We start from the raw sequence: 23,455 nt of genomic DNA, 5'->3' as shown, positions 1-23,455 counted from the left end.
GGAAGAGGGGAGGAGGTGGTTGGGCCTCCTTTCTGAGGGGGATGGAGGCATCCATCTGCCAACCTGACATGATGTCCTGAAGGCATGCTGCCTGGCTAAAGTCCACATCTGAGACATTTTGGAAAGGTTGCCAAGGCTCCTCTGTCCCCCTGACTAATACCTTATGCTTCTCATCCCCGTGGGCACTAATGATACTACCAGGTATGACCCTAAGTAGATCAGCAGTGAATACATGGCTCTGGGAGCAAGGATGAAGGAGTCGGGGGCACTGGTGGTATTCTTGTCCATTCTTCTGGTTGATTGTAAGAGTCCAGACAGGGACACACACATCCTGCAGATGAATGCATGGCTGCACAGATGATGTTGACAGGAAGGCTTTGGTTTCCTCAATCATAGGAAGCTGTTCCAGGAAGGAGGACTGCTGGGAAGAGATGGGGTCCATATGACCCAGAAGGGACCCCCAGAAGGGACCCCAGAAAGGAAAGGGCATCTTTGGACACTAGGTTCAAAGAAGGGAAGTGACAAAAGCCCACTGATAGATATAAAAGAGGTGATCTTAACAGAGGTCTACGTATTGGGGGGTGGGGAATCAAAAATTACAATAGGGTCATAGAAGCAACAAGAGCGGAAAAGTGTGGGAGTCCACTCAACATCTTAGATGTCTGTACACAAATTCAAGGAGTATAGGCAAGAACAAACATAAGTTAATTATGACATAATTGGCATCACTGAGATTTGGTGGGATAAACAGCTTGCTTAGGAAGGACATGCAGGGAAAAAAGGAAGTTAGGGGTGCATTATATATCAAGAATATTTACACTTGTTCTGAGGTCCAGAAGGAGGTGAGAGGCAGACCATGTAAAAGTCTCTGGGTGAAGATAAAAGTGGAAAACACATAGGTGAAGTCATGTTGCGGGTCTAATACAGATCACCTGATGAGAAGAAGGAAATGGTTGAGGTATCTCTAGAAAAAATGACAGAAATATCCAAAACACAAGACCTGGTAGTAATGGGGAACTTTAACCACCTAGACATTGGTTGGAAAAGTAATATGGCAAAACACAAAATGTCCAAGAATTTCTTGGAATGTATTGGGGATAACCTCTTGTTTCAGAAGGTGGAAGAAGTAATGAAGGGGAACAGCCATTTTAGACTTGATGCGGACCAAGAGAGAGGTATTGATTGTGAATCTGAAAGCTGAAGGTAATTTGGTGAAAGTGACCATGAAATAATAGATTTTCTTAGAAAGGAAGGAGAACTGCAGAATGATGACAATGGACTTCAAAAAAGCTGACTAACAATTCAGAGAATGGGTAGGTAAGGTCCCATGGGAATAAAATGTAAAGAGAAAAAGGTATTCAGGAAAGCTGGCCATTTCTCAAGGAGACAATACTAAAGGTGCAACAGCAAACTATCCCTATGTGAAGGAAAGATAGGAAGAATAGTAAGAGGCCAATATGGCTCCATCTGGAGCTCTTTAATGACCTAACGATCAAAAAAGAATTCTACAAAAAGTGGAAACGTGGACTAATTGCTAAGGAGAAGTACAAAAAGAGTAGCACAAGCATATAGGGACAAACTCAGGAAGGTTAAGGCACAAAATGAGCTATACCTACCAAGGGACACAAAAGTCAACAAGAAGAGGTTCTCTACATTATGAGCATGAAAAAGTTGAAGGAAAGTGTAGGTTACTTAGTGGGGAAGAAGAGCTAATAACTGATGACATATAGAAAGCTGAGGTGCATAATGCCTATTTGCTTCATTCTTTACTAAAAAGGTAAATTTTGACCAGACACCCAACATAATTAATATTAACAACAAGGACGAATGAACATAAGCCAAAATAGGGAAAAAAATGGTTAAAGAATATTCAGATAAGTTAAATATGTTCAAATCAGAAGGGCCTGATGAAATTCATTTAAAGATACTTAAGGTAGCTGAGGCAATCTTAGTATTGTTAATAATTATTTCCCACAACTCATGAAGGATGGGTGAAATGCCAGAGGACTGGAGAAGGGCAAAAAGAGTACCTATCTTTAAAAAGGGAACAAGGACGATCCCGGGGAATTATACACCTGCCAGCTTAATGTCAACGCCTGGAAAGATACTAAGACAAATTATTCAACCATCAATTTGTAAGCACCTAGAGCAGTGCTTTGTCTTCACGGACCACTTGAAAATTGCTGAGGGTCTTGGTGGACCACTTAATGATCTTTCCAAATGTTGTTTGTACCGTTAGCTAACTATTGTAAAGCGCTTTGGATAAAAGCACTATATAAAAAAAACTTGAATAATAATTAACTTTTTTTGTTCTACAAATAAAAGTACAACTCATATTTTAATATCAGTAGTCTTACCTTTCTAATGAGATGGGTGTGCCCTCTCTCCCCCGCCACAGCAGCTCCCGAACAACTCCATTCAGGTGATCCGCAGATAGTTCCCTCTAAGGTGCGTGCCTGTGCGGCTCCGCTAAATAGGTGAGTGGTCCTTCATTCTCTTGTGTGCGGCTGCCCAGGCATGCACTTTAGAGGGAACTACCCGCAGATAACCTGAATGGAGCTCACAGACCAATGGTGGTCTGTGGACCACAGTTTGAGAACCTCTGACCTAGCGGATAATAAGATTATAAGGAACAGCCATCATGGATTTGTCAAGAATAATGCCAAACCAACCTAATTTTCTTCCTTAGGGAGGCTACAGGCCTAGTGGATGGGGGCAAGCAATAGATACGACATATCTTGATTTTAATGAGGCTTTTGACAATCCCACATAACACTCTCATAAGCTAACTAGGGAAATGAGTATGCTTATAAAATGTGTAGATGACTCCAAGCTCAGAGGGATTACAAGCACATTGGAGGACACAATGAGATTTCACGAGTTGATGAATTGGAGAATTGGTCTGAAATCAACAAGATGAAATTCCGTAAAGGAAGAACAAATCAAATGTACAACTACAAAATAGGGAATAACTGGTGATAGTATTGCTGATAAGGATATGGGGGTTAGAGTGAATGACAAATTGTATACGAGTCAACAATGTGATACAGTTGTGAAAAAGGCTAATATTCTGGGGTGTATTAACAGGACTGTTGTATGTAAGAGAAGGGAGGTAACTGTCCTGCTCTACTCACCACTGGGGACTTCTCAGCTCGAGTACTGTGCCCAATATTGAGCACCACTCGTTAGGAAAGGTGGGGACAAACTAGAGGGAGTCTAGAGGAAGGCAACAGAAGTGGTAAAAGGCTGAGAAAACCTGACTTATGAGGAAAGGACTGTTATAAAGAGGACAGTGATCAATTGTTCTCCATATCCACTGAAGATAGGACAAGATATGATCAGCTTAATTTGCAGCAAGAGAGATTTGGGTTAGATATCAGGAAAAAACTAACTATATGGATAGTTAGGCAGTGGAACACACTTCCAAAAGAAGTTGTGGAAATCCCGGGTTTGGAGGTTTTTAAAAACCAGTTAGACAAACACCTGTCAGGGATGATCTTGGTATACTTGATCCTGCCTCAGCACAAGGGGATGAACTAAATGCCCCTTCCATTTCTATGGTTTGAACTCAGTTTTTGCATGCTTTCCAACTTTTTGCTGCTTTTATTAATGTGTTAGATATCAGCTTTGTCATGAAAATAAAAATAATAATGCAACATTGTTGAATATTAATTCATGTTCCCTTTTGTTTCCTATATAATTACTATTCATCCTTTCTATAGCCCAGTAGATATATACTCCCAAAGTAGCACACAGATCTGATACAATTTTCATAAGAGATTCATTGTTTTGTTTTTTAAAGATCTGACATACATATTGAGTTATTCCACATGTAGCAGTTTTGGATATTTTATTAAAAACAGACGCGTTTCCCTCATCTTTTTTCTCTATATTCTATTTTAAAAGTATATTTTAACACCTGCCCCTGAAAAATACATTTAAAAAAAATCTATTGCTACTGGAAATTGGAAGCATCTACCCCTTTAATCAACCACAACTTGATTACAAAATTTAGCAAATGTGTTAGATATGGAAAAAACCTGATAATAATCTGGTTCCATTCTACCAAAGGTAACACCATAAGGCTGTTATCTGCATTTTTAGGACAGTTTGCTGAAACATTATATTAGCTTTGAAGTCCCAGGTATCATCAAACACTGTCTGTCTGAACATATATTTTGCTATCAATTAATTTAAAAAACCTGTCATGTAGCGTTGCAGTTCCACAGCCATTATGCTGCTTTCCCCAGGATCTTTGAGTGAATGCCCCCATCGCTGTTCAGAAATGATGCCATATTGTCAATTTTGGTCATAATCATCCCTTCATTCATCATGATGTAAAAGTGCTTTAAGGCTGGAGCATTCACAATTAGTTCCAGCTCAATATGGCAAATGATTAGCATGCTGGGAAACCAGATAACCGATATCTGGGGTAGGCACAGAACTGCCTCCTGATCTGCATGAAAAGCATCTGAAGCTATTACTGCTCTTTTGGAGGGCATGTCCTGGAGAGATACCTTTGGCCCAGACTTCTGGGCATGGAAGCCTTTTTTTATTTAAGTTTTGTGGAACTACTTGGAGATTGAAAATATTTTTTTAAATGTTATTAAGTTAGATGACACCCATCCTTAGACAGCCTCCCCCCAAAAAACCTGGGGACAAATCCTGTACTAACATTTTTTTGTTTTTTGTTTTTTTTGGGGGGGGGGGGGAAGAGAGGAGCAAAGGGTGAACTGTTTTGAGCCCAGTTCTAAGTCCAACATATACTTCTGAGCAATTTGATTCACCTACTCCCCTTTGCTCATCTCCAGCTACAACCAGGCAAGAGTTGTTTTCTTCATCCCAAATGATTGCTGCATACTGGCCAGGATCAGTCACAAGGAGGTGGCCCCATGTCCCTTCTCCTCCCTGCCCTCCTACTATAATGCACAAACTCAAACCTTGGAAGTACAGGCATGGTTCAGGTGTGAATGTGTAGTGTGGAAATTTGCACATGATGTGAGTTAAAGAGGGTCATATCTGTCTGTCTCTGAGCCCAAATGCTGTGGTGCACATCATCCCGTGTGCTCCTCCTTCCACACTGCAGGATCAGCTCCAATTATCTCACTTTTATATGTGTGTATATATATATAAAAATGACACTCCAGTCACAAGCAAATATTTCACAAATGGCTGGAGCTAGATTAATACTTTATACCATTTGAAAGTTGGGCTTTAAGCCTTCAAATAATATAACTATTACTGTAGCAATTTTGTTACAGTAGCCACTGTTAGAATTCAAGTGAAAAAAGCAGGCCAGTAATTGGACTGATGTGATTTCAATGTCCAATACCTGGCAACTCACTAGTGTTAATAACAAATGTTATAATCACTGGAAAGCTAGTATCATAGCTCTCTAATGGTATATCATTAATTTAGTTTTAATAATATCTGTGACACTTAAGGATTAAAAATACATTTGTTTCTAACTGTGATGGCTATAAGATAACCAATCACAAAACTATCACTGCGTTTTTTAAACCAGCAGTACATTTTTTGGCACTGCTCTAAAAGTGAATAGAGCACATTCTGGGCTTTGGACCAGGATGATTTTCAATCCTTTTTTGAAATGGACTGGGAAATAGAATGAGAGTATGAGGCTACTAAAAAGCAGCAGCTGTTCTGGGAAGTGAGAACACGACATTTAATTTTTCTACTGATTTTGCACTACGGAGATCAGAATTGGTAAATGAAAGCTTTTCTTACTGCTTGGTTCTGTAAAATCCAGAGAGAGAAGCACAATTTCAGCTTCCCTGAAGATACTACACGTGAATATTAGAAAGAGAAGCCTTTTCCTTAGAGCATAGGTTATAGGGACACCATAAACAATTTTAATTAGAAGTTCAAAACATTTTCAACCACTACACATGGAGGAGTACCTATGCCAATTTTTGTGGATTTGCAGTAACATTTTCTGATTTAGAAAGGATTCTTTCCTTTCTGTTGAGGTGCAAAAGACCCACACAAACAACAGGAGAAGCTAAGAGAAGCTAACTGACTAAAACAATGAAACTGACTATCTGCAGAATGCTGTCAAATGCACAAGACAAAATTATTTTTCTCTCCAATCTTTCGATTATAGAAATCTTAGGTGCAAATGGACAGAATAGTAGGTAAAAAAAAAATTCAGATAAGAGGTGTCATTTTAAATTAACAATGTCCCTCAATTAAAACAAACAAAACTGAGATTTTTTTCTCCCTGGACAATGGATCATATTGTACTGTTACACAGAACTTCACAATGAAACAAAGGAGGATCTCTGGCATATTGGGAATATATGGCATAATACAGCCCTTTGTATCTTTCCAGCTCACCGAGTTTTCTGATGCCTGACTTAAACTTGGATCACATGTATCACAGCACAATGTGTTGCCACTAGCCTAGCGACCCAAACTTTGAGACCCAACAACTGTATTAAATTCATAGTCACTGAGATTTAAGAAACATGGAACCTCCACAATGCCATCAATACAGAATCATTTTTCTGAGTAGAACCACGTTTTAAAGATCAACAGAGAAGAGTCATTGTTCTCAAACACAAGTAGTACACAAATGTATCATTGCTGATCCTTACATTTTCTTGTTGCTACATCAGCCTCGTTCGCAACAGTAATGAGGGTGTAATGCTGGAGTAAAAAGATAAGTGTTTTTTCTTTGCTATTGATGTTTTGGTTGCAGTTCAGAAATGTGAGATGATTAACAGATATTAGTCCAGTATCTTCTAATGCAGTTCAGTTCCCCTAGCACAATCTGACCCTAAAACTGGTGCATCCTGCCCTAAAAAAAATCACTCTGAAGGAATAAGTTCGTCCTCTATCTGTTGCTAACAAAGCAGGGGAAAGGGGTCGTGGCTGAGATGCTCCTACATCACTCTGATTACCAGTTGTGGTTGTACCCTCTTGGAGCGGTTAGCAGCTGGTGTAAATTAGAGAAGCCGTCTGAGAAAGGGACCAGAGTTGCATATAGTGTCAGCAGGATCAGGGCAGTAGCATGGTCAGTTTTCAGCTGCCTTACACCCCCCCATCCCCACCCCTGCCCTCTGCAGTGTATGTAGTTAGGCAAGAGCAGAGGGGCTGACTCTCAGTATTAAAACAGTAACTATAGTTACATACCTGCTGTTTATGTATATCTGTGGCTATGGTGTCCCACCAGAGGCGAAAGAATTCCTGCTCCACAGCAATAAATTTGCGTTGCTTTCCTTTCATTAGTTCTTCTACAACAGAAGTATAAACATTGGCCGCATAGGCATGCATGCTTTCCTGCAAGGCAATTGAAAAAAGTATAATGCTGCACTTTTAAAAAGACATATTTCACACCTTTTGAATTAATCTGCTTGTTTAAAATACATTTGGCTATATCAGCTACACCTCTACCCCAATATAACGTGGTCCTCGGGAGATAAAAAAATCTCACTGCGTTATAGGTGAGACCGCGTTATATCAAACTGGCTTTGGCCATCCTTGTTCCCTGACCGCCCCCTCCAGAGACCCCTGTCCCTAATCACCCCCAGCACCCCATCCCCTACCCAACCCCCCTTATCCCCTGACTGCTTTGACCCCTATCCACCCTCCGTGCCCCCTGACAGGCATTCACCGGCAGCGGCGGGAAGCGGAGCAGCCCGGCCCCAGCCTGCTTCACTCCGCCACCTCCCAGTCGCGGCGCTCCGCTTCCTGCCGCCGGTGAGTGCATGGAGGTTGGGGAAAGGATGCCCCCCATACTCACCTGCGGCCGGAAGCAAAGTGACACGGCCCCAGCCCACTCCACTCTGTCACCTCCTAGCCGCAGCACTCCGCTTCCCACCGCGGGTGAATGCAGGGAGGTTGGGCAAAGGATGCCCCCCATACCCACCTATGGCAGGAAGAGGAGCACTGCGGCTGGGAGCTGGCGGATTGGAGCGGGCTGGGGCTGGGTTGCTCCACTTCCACCACTGCTGGTGAGTGCAGGGGGATCCCTTCCCCCAAGCCCCCTCCCCTGAGCGACACGGCTGGGGCCAGGGAAGCAGAGCAGGCTGCTCCCAGCCCCCCCGGGCCACTCTGGGACTGTGGGGCCCCCAAAAGTGCCCTCCCACAGCTCCTGCTACCCCAGACCCTGGGGGGGGGGCCCTGACCACCCCCGAGACCTTCTGCCCCTTATCAAACCCCTCAGCCCCAGCCTGGCCCAGCACCTTTAACACGTCAGAGCTTTACTGCCTTGTATGCGAACCCGCCTTATATCGGGTCGCGTTATATCAGGGTAGAGGTGTAGAAGGCAATGTTGATCCAGTGGTTAGAATGTTCATTTGGGATTTGGAAGACCTGGATTCAATTTTCTGCTGCGTCATAAGCTTCCCATGTGACCTTGGGTAAGTCACTTAGGGCGTGCCAACACGTTGCCAGCAAAGCCCACTATAGGGGCGTGATGTAGAGTGCAACATGCTAGAATGCTCTAGAACTACCATATATAGACCCTACTGGCATGCTCTAAAATGTACCTAGTTTGCTTTGATGTAGTCCCATCTCAAACAGGACGGCGTTAACATGAATTTGGTCTCTTTAGAGTGTGCAGGCAGGATCTCTATGGGGCAGTTAGAGTGCAACATGTTACAATGCTCTACAAATCATACTCCTCTAGTGTTCTTTGCTGGCTCCATGTAGAAAACCTCTGGGTCTCTCTCTGCTTCAGATCCCAATCTGTCAAATGGGGATAATAGTGCTCACCCTGTATGTCTGTTGACTCTCATCTTGCATGTAGATTGTAAGTTTTTCAGGGCAGGGAACATCTTTTTACTGTGTCTGTACAGTATGCACAATAGGCCCTAAGCTTTGACTGAGACATGTAAGTGCTACAACTGAAATAATAATAATTGGGCTCTATTCATCAAATAAACTATCATGGGCTTGAACAACTTCTTGTTTATTTTTGTGTGCATAATCAACATTTTGGGGTACACTCTTTCTCTAATGGCAAGTTACAACCAGCCAAATTGAATCTGCCAACATCTATGCAACTTCCAAATGATAGAGATGAACTCTAAAAAAAAAAAAACAACACACTCCAAATGATTCTGTGAATTTTCTTCTAAGAAATGCATACATTTGCAGTGATACACAACTTATTTTCTTAACAATACTGGTTTTATAAATAAAAAAGCACACAAACAAATACTTGTAAGAATGAAATCAACTAAAAAAGGAAAATTACTTTGCATGAAGCAAACGCAAGGAACATTTGTATGGGTCTTTTGTTCAACCACACTGTTACTACTATTACAAAAAGACCTACACAATAGGAAATTAGATATAGCTACAGGTACTCATTTAAGCATGCATCATGTTGATCACATACATACTACATATACACTTTAAAAATGACTGAAAAGAAAAGGCCTTAATGCTACACACACACACACACATTTACATATGCCCCACCCACATGCTCCTCTTAACCTTTCTTCATATCAGTGTGCATTTACTAAATAAGGAGACAAGATCTGCTGTCCTTATTCAAGCAAAATTCTCATGGAAATCAAAGAGAATTTTGTGTGAATAAGGACTGCAGGACCTCATCCAAATGAAAGGCTACATTCCAATAAAAATTCATTAAAATTAGAAATCTATTGTAATATTTTAACAATTAACTGAATAAAGGAAACATGTCTGACTATAGAAAAGGTGGCCCAAAACATTTTTTAGCACTTGCCTAAATAAATTACTTGTTCATATGGTGATATTTGAGAGTTCTCAACTTTTTACAAAGATTATGAAAGGATGTTTTAATACCAATTTAGACAGATTAAATTCATATTCCTTAAAAAAAAGCCTACTACCTAAATTTTAAAAGCTGAACAATGATCATTTCTAAAGAGGCTTTCACAGCCAGAGTTCTTACCTGCAAAATGCTTTGTTGGCTAAGAGACTATATGCGATGTTTAGGAACTTTAGGATCTAAGAGAATGTCTAGGATTGTCTTAATAAAAATCAGTCAAAATAATCTTGGATTTAACAAAGATCTTGCCAGGGTGAAACCAGAAGCTAATCTACAACCTGATCTTCCTAAGGGCTGAAAGCTAAAAACTCCCATTGTCTTCAACAGGAATGGAAAGCGGTCGGTGTAATAGGATGTGAAATAAGAGTTTAATCTAATTACTAACCTCAGTAAATTGACATAAATCAGGGTTACAGAGATTAACTCCCCTGCCAAAAGACAGAGGTCAGTATCCACTGGCTTCAGTAGTTACTGTCACACATTGCATCTCTCAGGATCAGGCCCACAGAGACTGAAGATGAGAGATGCTCATTTCTGCAGATTGGCAGAGGCCCTGGAGGTTTTTCGCCTTCCTCTGCAGCATGGGGCACAGGCCACTTGCTGGAGGATTCTCTGCACCTTGAGGTCTTTAAACCACGATTTGAGGACTTCAATAACTCAGACATAGGTTAGGGGTTTGTTACAGGAGTGGGCGGGTGAGATTCTGGGGCCTGCGTTGTGCAGGAGGTCAGACTAGATGATCATAATAGTCCCTTCTGACCATAAGTCTATGAGTGCCAGAAGTCACTCTGATTGCTGAATCCTAGAACAAATGAGTTTCTTCATGAAGGCAGAACAGATGACCTTGAACATGTGAATATTTTTTCAGGATAAATTATATCCCAGGATGTAGACACCTTTGCAGCAATTAAAAAAAACTAGTTATCTTGACTTTGTTTTAAAATATAATATACAGATGGCATGCAACAACAATTATGGTGTTTATCTGAAGAGCTTAAATAGCTCTGTGATAGGGATAGTATAAATACTTAGTCCTATATAGATTGCATTAGTTGTGAAAAATACTAAAATATTTTAAGGGGGTTGCAGTATACTACTGAAATTACATAGAGACATGAAACTCTGTTCTGCACGCTATATTTTGGCAAAACTCCCATTGTCTTCAATGTTGCTGTAAGGTGTACAGGACAGAATCCATAATGTTATATTACGTAGACTGTGGATCAAATGCTATCCTCATATAGACAAGCAAAATTCCCCTTAAAGTCAACTGCATTCTATGGGTGTATCCAAAGTTAGAATTCAGCATCAAGGGTAAAATTTCCAGAACACAAAAAAGCTTCCTATTTTCATAAAATAAATTATGTTATTTTTCATGCTGTGAATGTGAACAATGAAAGGTCCAAAAGATATTGTCAATCAGAAGTGACATGTAATAACAATGCAAACTTTGAAGAAACAATACATAGAATTTAGGACATCAGTGTCCCACAGAGAATTACGTTTAGGTTTCACTTTATTAGAGAAACACTTGAAAGGATCTATAGATAGTCTCTATGGTTTTTGACCAAAGGAATCATTGATGCTCATGATTTAATAATAGAGGAGCTGAAGCCTCAAGCAATTTTGTCTTCTTAGAAATTGATAATTAAAGTTTCATTTCTTCTGGAGGAATCTTCACTCACTGACAGATCCAAAATACAAAGTGCTTCTGTGTTCATCCATGCAGTTACTGAGTATGAGTTAAGATACTAAAGGAATAATTCAATAACCCTGTTTAAAAATAAAATAAAATCAAGTAACGGCAGTGATTCCCTGTCATGCTATGGGAGAAAAACTCCCAGAAAAAAATCTGATTCCTTGCCTATCTAGTATGTAAAGTGTCTGAAACATCATTCGTATAACTAAAGGGATCTATATAATTAACTGAGACAGTATTTAGAAAAGGAGACATGAAAGCCATTTAGGAGGTGTTTGATTTATTTTGCTTAGTATCTCATTTATTTAGCTGAAACTATTTTGTTAACTTCCTTCTACAATTCTAGGCTCCTCAATCAAAATGTTAATTTTTTTGTTTTAAAATGTCTCTTTCTAGTATGCTTCCCTCATCCCCTTATAATTCCTCTAAAAGAATCATACAAGAATATTAAAATAATAATAATCACAATTTCTCAGATGGCTGACCCATCAACAACAATCCCAGCACATACTCCAGAAATGTTTTCTTCTTCTTAAAAATAGCATCAGGAGTGTCTTCTCAAATAAATATACAAACAAAACAAAAGAAACATGTATACATATTTCTAAATTTACCATGCCCCCCCCATAACTTTCCTCACTCAAATATAATGTGAATGATCTAAGTGAATCAATATAAGCAGGTATTCATTATGGATCCATTATGATTTTCGCAGGCTAATTCTTGCATGTCTAGCTTGCAGGATGGAAAACCAACCAAACCCCAGAAAAACAAACAAAACCCTGTAAACATTATTTAAATCCTTGGCTTCACTCTGTAGGTCCTGAAACCTAAGCCTAACACCAGTGGGGGCGAAGAACCGCCATGACTTTAAGATTAAGCTAGATAAGTTTATGGAGGGGATGGTATGATAGGATAACGGGTTTAGTCAATAGGTCAATAACATGCCACAATGGTAATTAGTACAAAGGGTCAATGATAGGATATTGTTAGCCTTTTTCCAGAGGGTCTGGCTTGAGAGTCTTGTCCGCATGCTCGGGGTTCAGCTGATCACCATATTTGGGGTCGGGAAGGAATTTTCCTCCAGGGTAGATTGGCTGTGGCCCTGGAGGTTTTTCGCCTTCCTCCCAAGCATGGGGCAAGGGTCGCTTGCTGGTGGATTATCTGCTACTAGAAGTCTTTAAATCATGATTTGGAGCATTCAACAGCAGAGTCAAGGGAGAGAATTATTTCAGGAGTGGGTGGATCGGCTTATGTGGCCTGCATCTTGCAGGAGGTCAGACTAGATGATCATAATGGTCCCTTCTGATCTTGAATTCTATGATTCTATGATTAAGCTTTACCTAAGGCCCTTTGTTTTCAGTTTTTACTGATTTAAAAAAAAATCCAGGGTTTTACAAAAGCTATTATTCATTATTTTTACCTATTTTCACCCCAATTTTAGATAATGAAAATATGATTATGTTAAAAAAATCCAATACATTAGATATATGTGTTTATGTTAATAAATTAGCCTAAGCGTTAATGTGAAGCTATCTGTTAAAATAAAACAATGTAATGGAAGACTGTACATAACATACTGGTAATGTACAGTTCATTAAATAAATCACTGCTTTTACATTCAATACTCTTCCTTTTCTCTGCTGCATTTTTTCTGTCCTCCCATCTCCCAATATTAACTGATATTTACCCAAAAATGTTAATTTAGTGCATCTATTTTCACTCATTTTTAATTTCCTGGGAAATTTTAATTTAAACATAAAAAATGAAAATGAAAGGCCTTGACTATATCCATTGTGCAATAACTTCCAAATGCTGTCATCATTAGGGCACGTCTACAGACTAGGGTGACCAGATAGTAAGTGTGAAAAATCGAGACGGGGGTGGAGGGTAATAGGAACATATATAAGAAAAAGACCCCAAAATCGGGACATCTGGTCACCCTACTACAGCCAGAAGTTGCTCCAGTTTAGCTGAAGGTTACTGAATGGAGATACTACATTGGTCTAAACCTGACTAAATGGAAAATGTTGCTTCCCAGCCTTGTGTTCTCTAGAGTTCCCACTGTTGCTATCGCTGGTGGAAGTGCACAACCACACTGCCATCCTCTGGCTGGGCCTGGAGCATTTACCCAAACTGTGCTCTTTCCCTGTACAAATCTCAGTCTGCATAACAAGACAGAACTATCCTTGAAGCAGGTGCAGGCATAAGGGGAGAATATTCTCAGCTAAACTTCTGTTACATGGTTTGCTTTGTTTTGCAGACAGGACCTCAGAGAATCTAGGGCAGTGATTCTCAAACTTTTGTACTGGTGACCCCTCTCACATAGCAAGCCTCTGAGTGCAACCCCCTCCCCTTATAAATTAAAAACACTTTTTAATATGCTTAACACCATTATAAATACAGGAAGCAAAGGGGGGCTTGGGGTGGAGGCTGACAGCTCGCAACCCCCCATATAATAACTTTGTGACACTCCCCCCCAGGGATCCCAATCCACAGTTTGAGAACCCCTGATAGAGTTATTATGGTAGGGCCTAATTCTATTTCCACCGAGCACCCCAAACGCGCGGCCTGTAGCTTACAGCAGTGGGAAAAAAGAAGAAGAGAAAGCCTCCCATCTGAGTCAGTTACAGAAGTTTGAAATTACTTTGTCACCGCTGGGGGAGGCATGGGGAGAGGAAACACAAACAGGGCAACACCTCACATAAAAGTAGTAATCAGATAGATAGATGAATACACAAAGAGCCAGGACGCAAACCTCACTGGGAACATGCAAACACGGGGGCACCAAGGAGCTTCATCTCCGGGTGGCTGATCTGACACTCCTGGAGTCCCCGCAGGCACTCAAGTAACCGCTGGGAGAAGCGGAAGAGTGAAGCGAAAGCCCAGACAATACTGGAGGGAGCTACCTGCACGGTGTAAACCCAGCCAACGTCCATGTGGCTGTGAGCGACCACAAAAGCCTTCAGCTCCCCCAGGCAAGGCGCCCGCGGGACCAGGCTGAGGAACGCCAGCAGGAGATACATTGTGCGCCCGCACCGCGGTGCAACAATCAGCCGGGCACCGCCTGCAACGTTGCAGCGGCTACTGCAGCCTGACTTCCGCACCCAGCCTGCGCCGCAGCACTACGGCACGTCCTGGGCTCCTCCCGCCCCCAACATGCAACCACGCCTCCTCCAGGACGCCGTGGGGCCTGGGAGTGGGGGCTCGCTCTAGCACTGTTGTCTGAGTGGTAAGTAAAAGCAAACCAGGCATTCAGAGCTGGGAAATACCCACCCGCGCAGCAATCGCAAGGAGATTTAAAAGAGTGACCAAGATTTTGACATGACTCCCTGAAACACAGCAAGAGACGTTATAACCAGAGGGAGATGCTTTTTAAAAAGTGCCATAAAACTAAACGAAAACAAGGCAGCTGCCTCCCTCCAAATGAGGAAGGTTTTGGCCTGTCTAGTAATATTTACAAGGGAGACAATGATGTCCCATATTTTGCATTGCTGTACTTGTAGAGAACCCTCTGTATGCTCGCACTGTGCAGACATGGCATTTTGCAAATATTAAACGATTTTCTAAATTGTAGCTCTGTGCAAGAAACTGGCCATCCAAAACTGCAGAACTGAGTAGCTCATTATATATTGTTGGCAAATGTGACATTAATTTTCAGAGACTTAAATATTCAAACAAACAGTCTTTCATAATCTCAAACAATTTATAACTTTTCTTTTAAAAAACCTTTTTCATAAAATTTGTTTCTGAATGGCTGATGGCTCAAAAATGTTAAAGGGCTCTAAAGTCCAGACTCCAAGACTTGCCATTTTCTACATTTCCAATCAAAATTAAGTTTTATTTTACACTATGGACCCACTCCTGCTTCATTAAAAACAGTGATAGTTTTATATAAGCAAGATGACACCCTAGGGTCCTAGGTTTGTGTTGTGAATTGCATAGGCAGAGTTCTGATTCTGTGTAGTGCCCCACTGACACCAACGGGAAAGATAGAGAACATCATCCAGAGATGCTGCATGGGATTCGCACCCAAAGAGGCAATGTTATACCAGTTTGGGGTGTGATATCATAAGCCCATGATTAATCAATATACACACAGAGCACTGAGGACCAAATAACGCCCTATTTCTGATATGGCTTCTGGTTATCAAAAAGCATAGGAGTGTTCCCCACAGTATCCTGGTCAAATTCTGCTTTGGGCAAATTATGTCTACTTAAAATTCACCTTATAATTTCTGATGGACAAGCTAAAACATTTCAGACTGTTTTCTGATCTCATTTACACTAATGCAAAACTGAAGTAACAGCTGAAATTGGTGCTTAGATACTGTAGGCATGTTATGTCATAGGTATGTTATATGTACCTGAGGTCTTGTTTACATACAGTTTGTGCACCAATTTAACAAAACTGGATTAGAAACTGATTTAGTTAAATCAGTGCTATTGTATGTTAGCCAAGCCCACCATCAAGAGTTCACACTGCAGAGCTGCTCGCATCCATAACCAGTGTATCTGTGTCCATGCTGGCACTGCAATTATATGTTTCATGCTAGGATTTCTGGGTGTGTATCCTTAGTGCCTCACTACCTGTAGCAGCTCTAGGAATTGGTTTGTGGTGTGTTGGGGAGAACTTGTCTATCTTCCCCAGACCCTCTGTAGGTCAATTGTGAATATAATGTAATATAATTACACATTGTGTGTCGGAGTTTGGTTAAAATCCTTTCCCTGAGTAACTGACATATGTGAACTAGTCTAAGTAATTTGAGTTTATATAGCACGTTCTGCACCAAACAGTCCCAAAGTACTTTCATACAATACATATACACATATACCCACACAGAGAAGTGCTCCATAATAACAAAAGGCATGAATTAAAATTGAATTGTTATTTTGGTGGAAGCTCATATGTAGATCAGCCTTAATCCAAGACATCTGTATGGACAGATTTACTTCACTACAACTGACATCAGGTTCTGTCCCTTCTTAAAAAAGAGAAAAAAAATTGTGCAGTGTAAAACCCCAGATAAAGAGCCAGTAAGTTATGTGTATACAGAGAGTTTGTAAAGTAGTTTGATGTTCTGAATGAAAAGCACTTTATCAATGTTAGGCAGTTTTATTGAGTTACACAGAATGAGACTCATTTCTGCTTAAATCCACTTTCAGATAAGTTCTCTCAGAGTAGCGCCATTATTTTGCCAGCTAATGTGGTGGATTGTGAAATGACTTCTCCCAAAACACTATGAGAAAATAAAACTGCTGAAGTGCCAAGGTTGATTTTATTGGCTATAATATTTTGCATGAAGTACAATCACGGTCCACAGGTATTTTGTAGATGGAGTCAATAGTACTGAAAGTAGCTGGATGAAGTTTAGGCTTGAAACAGCTGCAAAAATTTCCTCTCGCCTCTTAATCATCAACATATCTTTCTTCATTAACCTTTTCAGTTCCCAGAAAACAAGTGAAGATCCAGCAAATGTGGCCCAGGGACATACAATGTCTAAATCCATTAATATTGCTGACTATACTTCGATAGGCATTATAACCCTGGGTGATTTGGGTTAATGTCACAGGAGGGGTTAAACACAGGCATTTTGATTTATTTCTAAAAGTAGCTGAGGATTTCTGGAAAATACATTGCTTTCATCTTAAACCTACTACACATATTTATTTCTAAATGGCTAAGTCCTTTCCCTACATTTTCACGAGGGCCCAAATATTCCATTATCTTGTGTGGAACAGAAAAAGGGGGGAGAGAAATTTGAGTGGAAAATAATTTGGGTGGGACAAGGGAATTAGTCAAATTATTCAGTGGTCAGTGCAAGTGCACAAAAACCTCCCAGTGTCAGAAGACCGTGTAGAACGGTGGATAGGAAAATGGGCATGGCAAACTGGGTGAGACTAAGCATGGCAAGCAGAAAATGTACAGAAGAAAATGCTTATTCCAAGCCACATAAACTGCCGCACAACTGGCAAAAACTAGAGGCGAGCCCAGTGTGATTATGCTACAACAGGGCAAGATTGATACTTTTTTCTGTGGCTGACCTTCAGTCCAGGGCTGGTAATATTCTCTCTCTACTGTATGTTTGTGATTTTTATCATTTGCCCATGCAAAGAACACTGGTCTCACCATGCAAAGGACAGAGGGCCTCTGACATATAATCACCTAGAAAGGAGAGAATGCTTCAGCAAGATGCTGCTGCCAGCTGTAAACTAATAACTCAGAAGCTTAGTATTAAATCATATGCCAAGAAAACCACCTGGTGAACAGAACATTTAATGTACATTTAATTTCCCCCTAGAATTGTTTTTAGTGTGTGTATGCAGGAATATGGAAATTTACAGTGTGTGGTTTACAGTAATCTGACAATGGTCTCAGTGTACAAAAACATTCACATGCTACCAGCACGTGTGCATACATATCTCTGACAGTGACATATAGCACAGAGAGGTCCCCAATAAAACCTGACAGTTACTGTGGTATTTGCAGCACTTACTCATCATATTTGCTGAATGGTCCAAGTCTAGGAATGCTTTGAATGCTGCAGTCAAGTCATTTTTACCTGCAAATGGTAATGGTCTTGTTTTTCATAGTGATCATACATCATGTATGCATGACGCCAGATAGGGGCTTGAACTGAAATCACACATCCCTTCTCCTTGATACTTAAGGGAGGCCCAGAAACGGGCTAGAGGTAACTAAGGGCGTTGGCTTCATGCCTGGGGCTTACACCCACCCACGCAGATATCCCCTTCCCCGCACACGCAGGCTCCGACGGCCTGGTGGATGCTCCCCGCTCTGACACGCCCACGTCCACACACCTTGACACGGCCCCGCCTCCCCCAGTACACGCCTGCGGCCCCCTCACCAGCATGCAGCCTCCGCCCCCGGGTTCGGCCGCTCTGAGGTGCGGCCCTGTGCCCGGGCCAATCCCCCTCCCGGGCCCGGACTCCGCTCACACCTGTTGGGGCTGCTGCGCGGCCTCTCCGTGCCCAGAGCCGTGGGGAGGCTGCGCCGCCGCCGCCTTCTGCGGGATCTCCGGGCGGAGCCTCCTCTGGGCGCCCCAAGTCAGCCTGCGCTGCCGGCAAGCGCCACCCGCTCCGCCGGGAGAAGGAGGAGGCGCCCCGAGCGCTTGGCAGCGAGAGCAAAGCAAAGAGCCGTTCCGGGCGCCTCTCGGAGGGCAACACACACATGTCCCACAAGCAGGGTATTTGGAACCGTTCTCCCTTCCCCCAGGCACCTCTCAGCCATCTCTCCTCGTCCTCGATCCCTCCTAGCTCTCCCCCACCTGCTCCCCTTTCTCTGTTCCCTCCCCCCTCGCTCCTCTTTCCTTCTGTCCTCCTCCCCAGCCTTCCTCCCTCTTGCCTCTCCTCGGCCTTCTGTGGGGAGCGCTAACGTGTGAGCCGCACAGTTATTGACTGTGGCTTTGCTTGTTTGACTAGTTGGCTGCCCCCCTGGCGAGGATGCAGTTGATTGGTGCCTCTATCAGCTCAATGGGACGGCACAGTTTGAGGTCTCCGAAGGTAAGCGATGCTTGAACTGATGATGTTTGGTCTTTGCAAAAAGCCCTGCCCTACAACAACAGAGCTCTGTGGGCAGGTGTATCCTATCTAATGGACTTAAACTCAGCCATGTCTAGATGAGGGGAACCCTGCTGTAATGATAGAGAAAGAGGCAACCTAAGAGCTGTGGGCTGGTTTGGAAAGATGTGAGGTGTACATTTCTGAATGTGTCACCCAGAGCGATGGAGAAATGTTACTGTTCTTGGTTAGCCGTGGGTGGATTCTAACATTTTGCACAGTTGGAATACATAGAGGCCTTGGAAAATGTTGCAACTCTTCTTGTTTTGTTAGGGAGCATCTGGTTTGGTAACTAAGGGTCCAGCTTGTCATCCTTTACTGACTGGATTAACCCTTGAAATCAGTAGACTACTGACTTGAGTGAGGCCTTGCAATATCTGGTTGTAACATTTTAATTTTTCTTTTCAACACTGAAAGAGGAATTGGAGGTAACCTGGAATGTATTTGTTTATGGTACGAGTGACCGAATACGGAATAGCCCCTCTTTTTGTGTAAAAAGAAATAATTTTATTACATATGATTTTGAATATGCAAAAATGTAAAAACAAAACAAATGTCAGCCTGCATGATACAATCTGTTTTATTATATGGTACTAAGGGGCATGTTTCAGTGGTACCATTGATTTTTTCAGTGGTATGTGAATTATATGGAATAAGAGCCTTAACATGATGATTTGTGGCATAGATTTCTTAGGATTCTGCATTTGCTGTCTGCATGACAGATCAGAAGTGATTTTTGCCTGTATTCAGCTATTTGGATTTGCAAAGTGGATATGCTTCCAGGTGGGATTTAGATTCAGCATTTTAGTAGTGAATTAAAATTTAGTAATGGCTGTGGGCTATGTGTACTTTTCTCTACTAAACTTATACCACCATAGCTCAAGTTCCATGGTATATTTTACAAGTTGGTTTTAGGTTTTTGTTTTGTATTTCTCGTGCTAGATGTTGGTTAATCAGAAGATGATGTTATTCACAATATAGATACTTTTTTTTTTTTTGTGAACAGCTCAGCTGCCCAGATATGATGAAAATATTTGGAGGTGGAAATGGTTGCTGGGAGGGAATGTAAACGTAAGGAATAAGACATATTGGGTCAGACGAATGGTCCATTTAGTCCAGTATCTTGTTTTCTGACAATGGTCAGTGCAGATCATGCAGAGGAAATGAACAGAACAGGGCAATTATCAAGTGATCTATCCCCTGTCATCCAGTCCCAGCTTCTTGCAGTCAGAAATTTAGGGACTTCCAGAGCATGGGTTGCATCCTGACCATCTTCTCTAGTAGCAATTAATCCTATCCTCCATGAACTTATTTAATTCTTTTTTAAACCCAGTGATACTTTGGGCATTCACAATGTCCCCTGGCAATGAGTTCCACAGGTTGACTGTGTGTTGTGTAAAGAAATACTTCCTTTTGTTTGTTTGTTTTGCTGCCTATTAATTTTGTTGTGTGACCCTAGTTCTTGTGCTTTGGGAAGGGATAAATAACACTTCCTTATTCATTTTCTCCACACCATTCATGATTTTATAGACCTCTATCACATCCCCCCTTAACTGTCTCTCTTCTTAGCTGAACAGCCCCAGTCTTTCTAATTACTTATTGTATGGAAGCTGTTCCATACCCCTAATCATTTTTGTTGCCCTTCTGTGTGCATTTTCCAATGTTAATGTATCTTTTTTTTTTAGATGGAGTGATTAGAACCGCGTGCAGTATTTGATGTGTCGATGTACCATGGATTTATATATAGACATTAAGATATATTTTGTCTTATTATATATCTTTTCCCCTAATGATTAGGCCCCTACCAAATTCACGGCCATGAGAAACACATCATGAAATCTGGTCTTGTGTGCTTTTACCCTATACTATACAGATTTTGTGTGTGTGTGTGGGGGGGGGAGGAAGACCAGCATTATCTCAAATTGGAGGGTCCTGACACAAAAGTGAGTTGCAGGGGGGTTGCAAGGTTATTTTAGGAGGGTCACGGTATTGCCATTCTTTCTTCTGCACTGCCTTCAGAGCTGGGCAGCTGGGGAGCGGCGTATGTTGGCTAGGCACTTAGCTCTGAAGGCAGCACTCTGCCAGCAGCAGCACAGAAGTAAGGGTGGCAATACCATTCCATGTCACCCTTACTTCTGCACTGGCGATGGCTCTGCCTTCCAAGCTGGGCTCCTGGCTAGCAGCCGCCATTCTCCAGCTGCCCAGCTCTGAAGGCAGTGCTGCCACCAGCAGCAATGCAGAAGTAAGGGTAGCTATCCTGCAATTCCTCCTGCAATAACCTTGCGACCCCCTCCACAACTCCTTTTTGGGTCAGGACCCCTACAATGAAAACACTATGAAATTTCAGATTTAAATAGCTGAAATCATGAAATTTGCAAGTTAAAAAATCCCATGACTGCGAAATTGACCAAAATGGACTGTGAATTTGGTAGGGCCCTACTAATGATTCCTAACATTGTTAGATTTTTGACTGCCACTGCACATTGAGCAGATGTTTTCAGAGAACTATCTACTATGACTCCAAGGTCTTTTCTGAGTGGTAACAGCTAATTTAGAACCCACCTTTTTGTATATCCAGTTGGATTATTTTTTTCCAAGGGGCATGACTTTGCATTTATCAACACTGAATTTCATGAGCCATTTTGTTGCCCAGTCAGATGAGATCCCTTTATAACACTTTGCAGTTAGCTTTGGACTTAACTATCCTGAGTAATGTAGTGTCATCTGCAAATTGTGCTACCTTACTGTTTTGTTCCCTTTTCTAGATTATTTATGAATATATTTGTGATAAATAAAGTGGGGGGATAGCTCCCTTTGATGGACACCCAGCCAGCCAGGTAGCTGTAAAATCTCTCTTGGTAGTTGTTCTTTACTTGCTTTACTTGTAAAAGGTTAAAAAGTACCCCAGGTAAAGGAAAAAATAGTGGGCACCTGACCAAAAGAGCCAATGGGAAGGTGGAACTTTTTAAAATGGGGAAAGAAACTTTCTCTTTGTCTGTTGTTCTCTCTGGGCTGCAGGGACACAGAGCAGCAATGATATAAGCAGGAATGCTGTGTAAGGTTTGAACCAGGTGTGAAAAATTATTTTCCATACCTAGCAGGACTCATTGGGATAGGGAATGTTTAGGTAGATGCAATCAGGTTATTTCTTTATTTTGGCTTGTGGATCTCCTCTGTGCCAACCCCAGATGTTTTTGTTTGCTTGTAACCTTTAAGCTGAACCCACAAGAAGCTATTTTGGGTGCTTAATTTTTGGAATTGCTCTTTTAAAATCTAGCAAAAGCCTAAATTCCAAATGTATTTTTTTTCTTTTTGTTTTTAATAAAATGTACCTTTTTTAAGTACAGGACTGGATTTTTGGTGTCCTAAGAGGTTTGTGCATATGTTGTTTAATTAGCTGGTGGCAGTCACTAATTTCCTTTGTTTTCTTTCTCAGCTCTTCCCTGGGGGCAGGGTGTGTGTGAAAGGGCTTGAGGGTACCCCACAGGGAGGAATTCCCAAGTGCTCCTTCTTGGGTCCCAGGGAGTGGTTTTTTTGGGGTGGTGGCAGCGTTTACCAAGCCAAGGTCAGAGAAAAGCTGTAACCTTGGGAGTTTAATACTTGCCACTCCAGGCTTGTATTACTTTTTAGAATCTGTGCAGGCCCCCACCTTCTGTAGTCAAAGTGCCAGTGTTGGGATTCAACCGTGACAATGTTGAGCAAAACAGGTCCCAGTACAGATCCTTGGGGGATCCTACAATTTACCCCTCTCCATTCTGAACGTGGACTATTTATTCTTATCTTTTGTTTCCTATCTTTTAACCAGTTACTGATCCATGAGATGATCTTCCCTCTTATCCCATGACTACTTAGTTTGCTTAAGCGACTTTGATGTAGGAACTTGTCTAAGGCTTTCTGAAGTCCAAGTATTCTATATCAACTGGATCACCCTTGTCCACATGCTTGTTGACTCACTCAAATAATTCTAATACACTAGTGAGGTATGATTTCCCTTTACAAAAGCTGTGTTAACTCTTTCCCAACATATCGTGTTCATCTATGTTCCTACTGATTTGCCTGGTACTGAAGTTAGGCTTACCAGCCTGTAATTGCCAGGCTATGTTCTGAAGCTTTATAAAAAAATTGGTTTCATTAGCTATCCTCCAGTCATCTAGTACAGAGGCTTATTTAAGCAATAGGTTCCATACCACAGTTTAATAGTTCTGCAATTTCATATTTGAGTTCCTTCAGAGCTCTTGAGTGAATACCATCTGGTCCTCATGACTTATTACGATTTAATTTTTTAACTTGTTCCAAAACCTCTTCTATTGACATCTCAGTCTGGGCCAGTTCCTCGGATTTGTCACCTAAAAAGAATGGCTGAAGTGTGGGAATCTCCCTCACATCCTCTG

General features: G+C 41.6%; 2 protein-coding genes across 5 annotated transcripts in view; one reads left to right on the top strand and one right to left on the bottom strand.

Moving 5' to 3' along the window:
* The window catches only part of MAN2B2 (mannosidase alpha class 2B member 2), a 58,841-nt gene extending 40,370 nt beyond the window's left edge, over nucleotides 1-18,471 (bottom strand). The window contains exons 1-2 of one of the 2 annotated variants that reach the window (XM_039540602.1): nucleotides 18,353-18,471; nucleotides 7,153-7,299 (exon numbers count right to left, since the gene is read on the bottom strand). In XM_039540602.1, coding sequence (XP_039396536.1) covers nucleotides 7,153-7,299; nucleotides 18,353-18,358 — 153 coding nt within the window. In that variant the 5' untranslated portion in view covers nucleotides 18,359-18,471. Of the gene's footprint in view, nucleotides 1-7,152; nucleotides 7,300-14,392; nucleotides 14,536-18,352 lie in introns of those variants that run through there. The other variant, XM_039540601.1, reaches the window with a different exon arrangement.
* Nucleotides 14,605-23,455, top strand: part of PPP2R2C (protein phosphatase 2 regulatory subunit Bgamma) — a 279,740-nt gene continuing 270,889 nt past the window's right edge. The window contains exons 1-2 of one of the 3 annotated variants that reach the window (XM_039540607.1): nucleotides 14,605-14,715; nucleotides 18,927-19,007. In XM_039540607.1, coding sequence (XP_039396541.1) covers nucleotides 18,948-19,007 — 60 coding nt within the window. In that variant the 5' untranslated portion in view covers nucleotides 14,605-14,715; nucleotides 18,927-18,947. Of the gene's footprint in view, nucleotides 14,716-18,531; nucleotides 18,692-18,926; nucleotides 19,008-23,455 lie in introns of those variants that run through there. The other 2 variants (XM_039540603.1, XM_039540606.1) reach the window with 2 other exon arrangements.

Source organism: Mauremys reevesii, linkage group 5, assembly GCF_016161935.1.
Source record: "Mauremys reevesii isolate NIE-2019 linkage group 5, ASM1616193v1, whole genome shotgun sequence".
Taxonomy (NCBI): Eukaryota; Metazoa; Chordata; order Testudines; family Geoemydidae; genus Mauremys; species Mauremys reevesii.
This window is presented reverse-complemented; position numbering and strand designations above follow the sequence as displayed.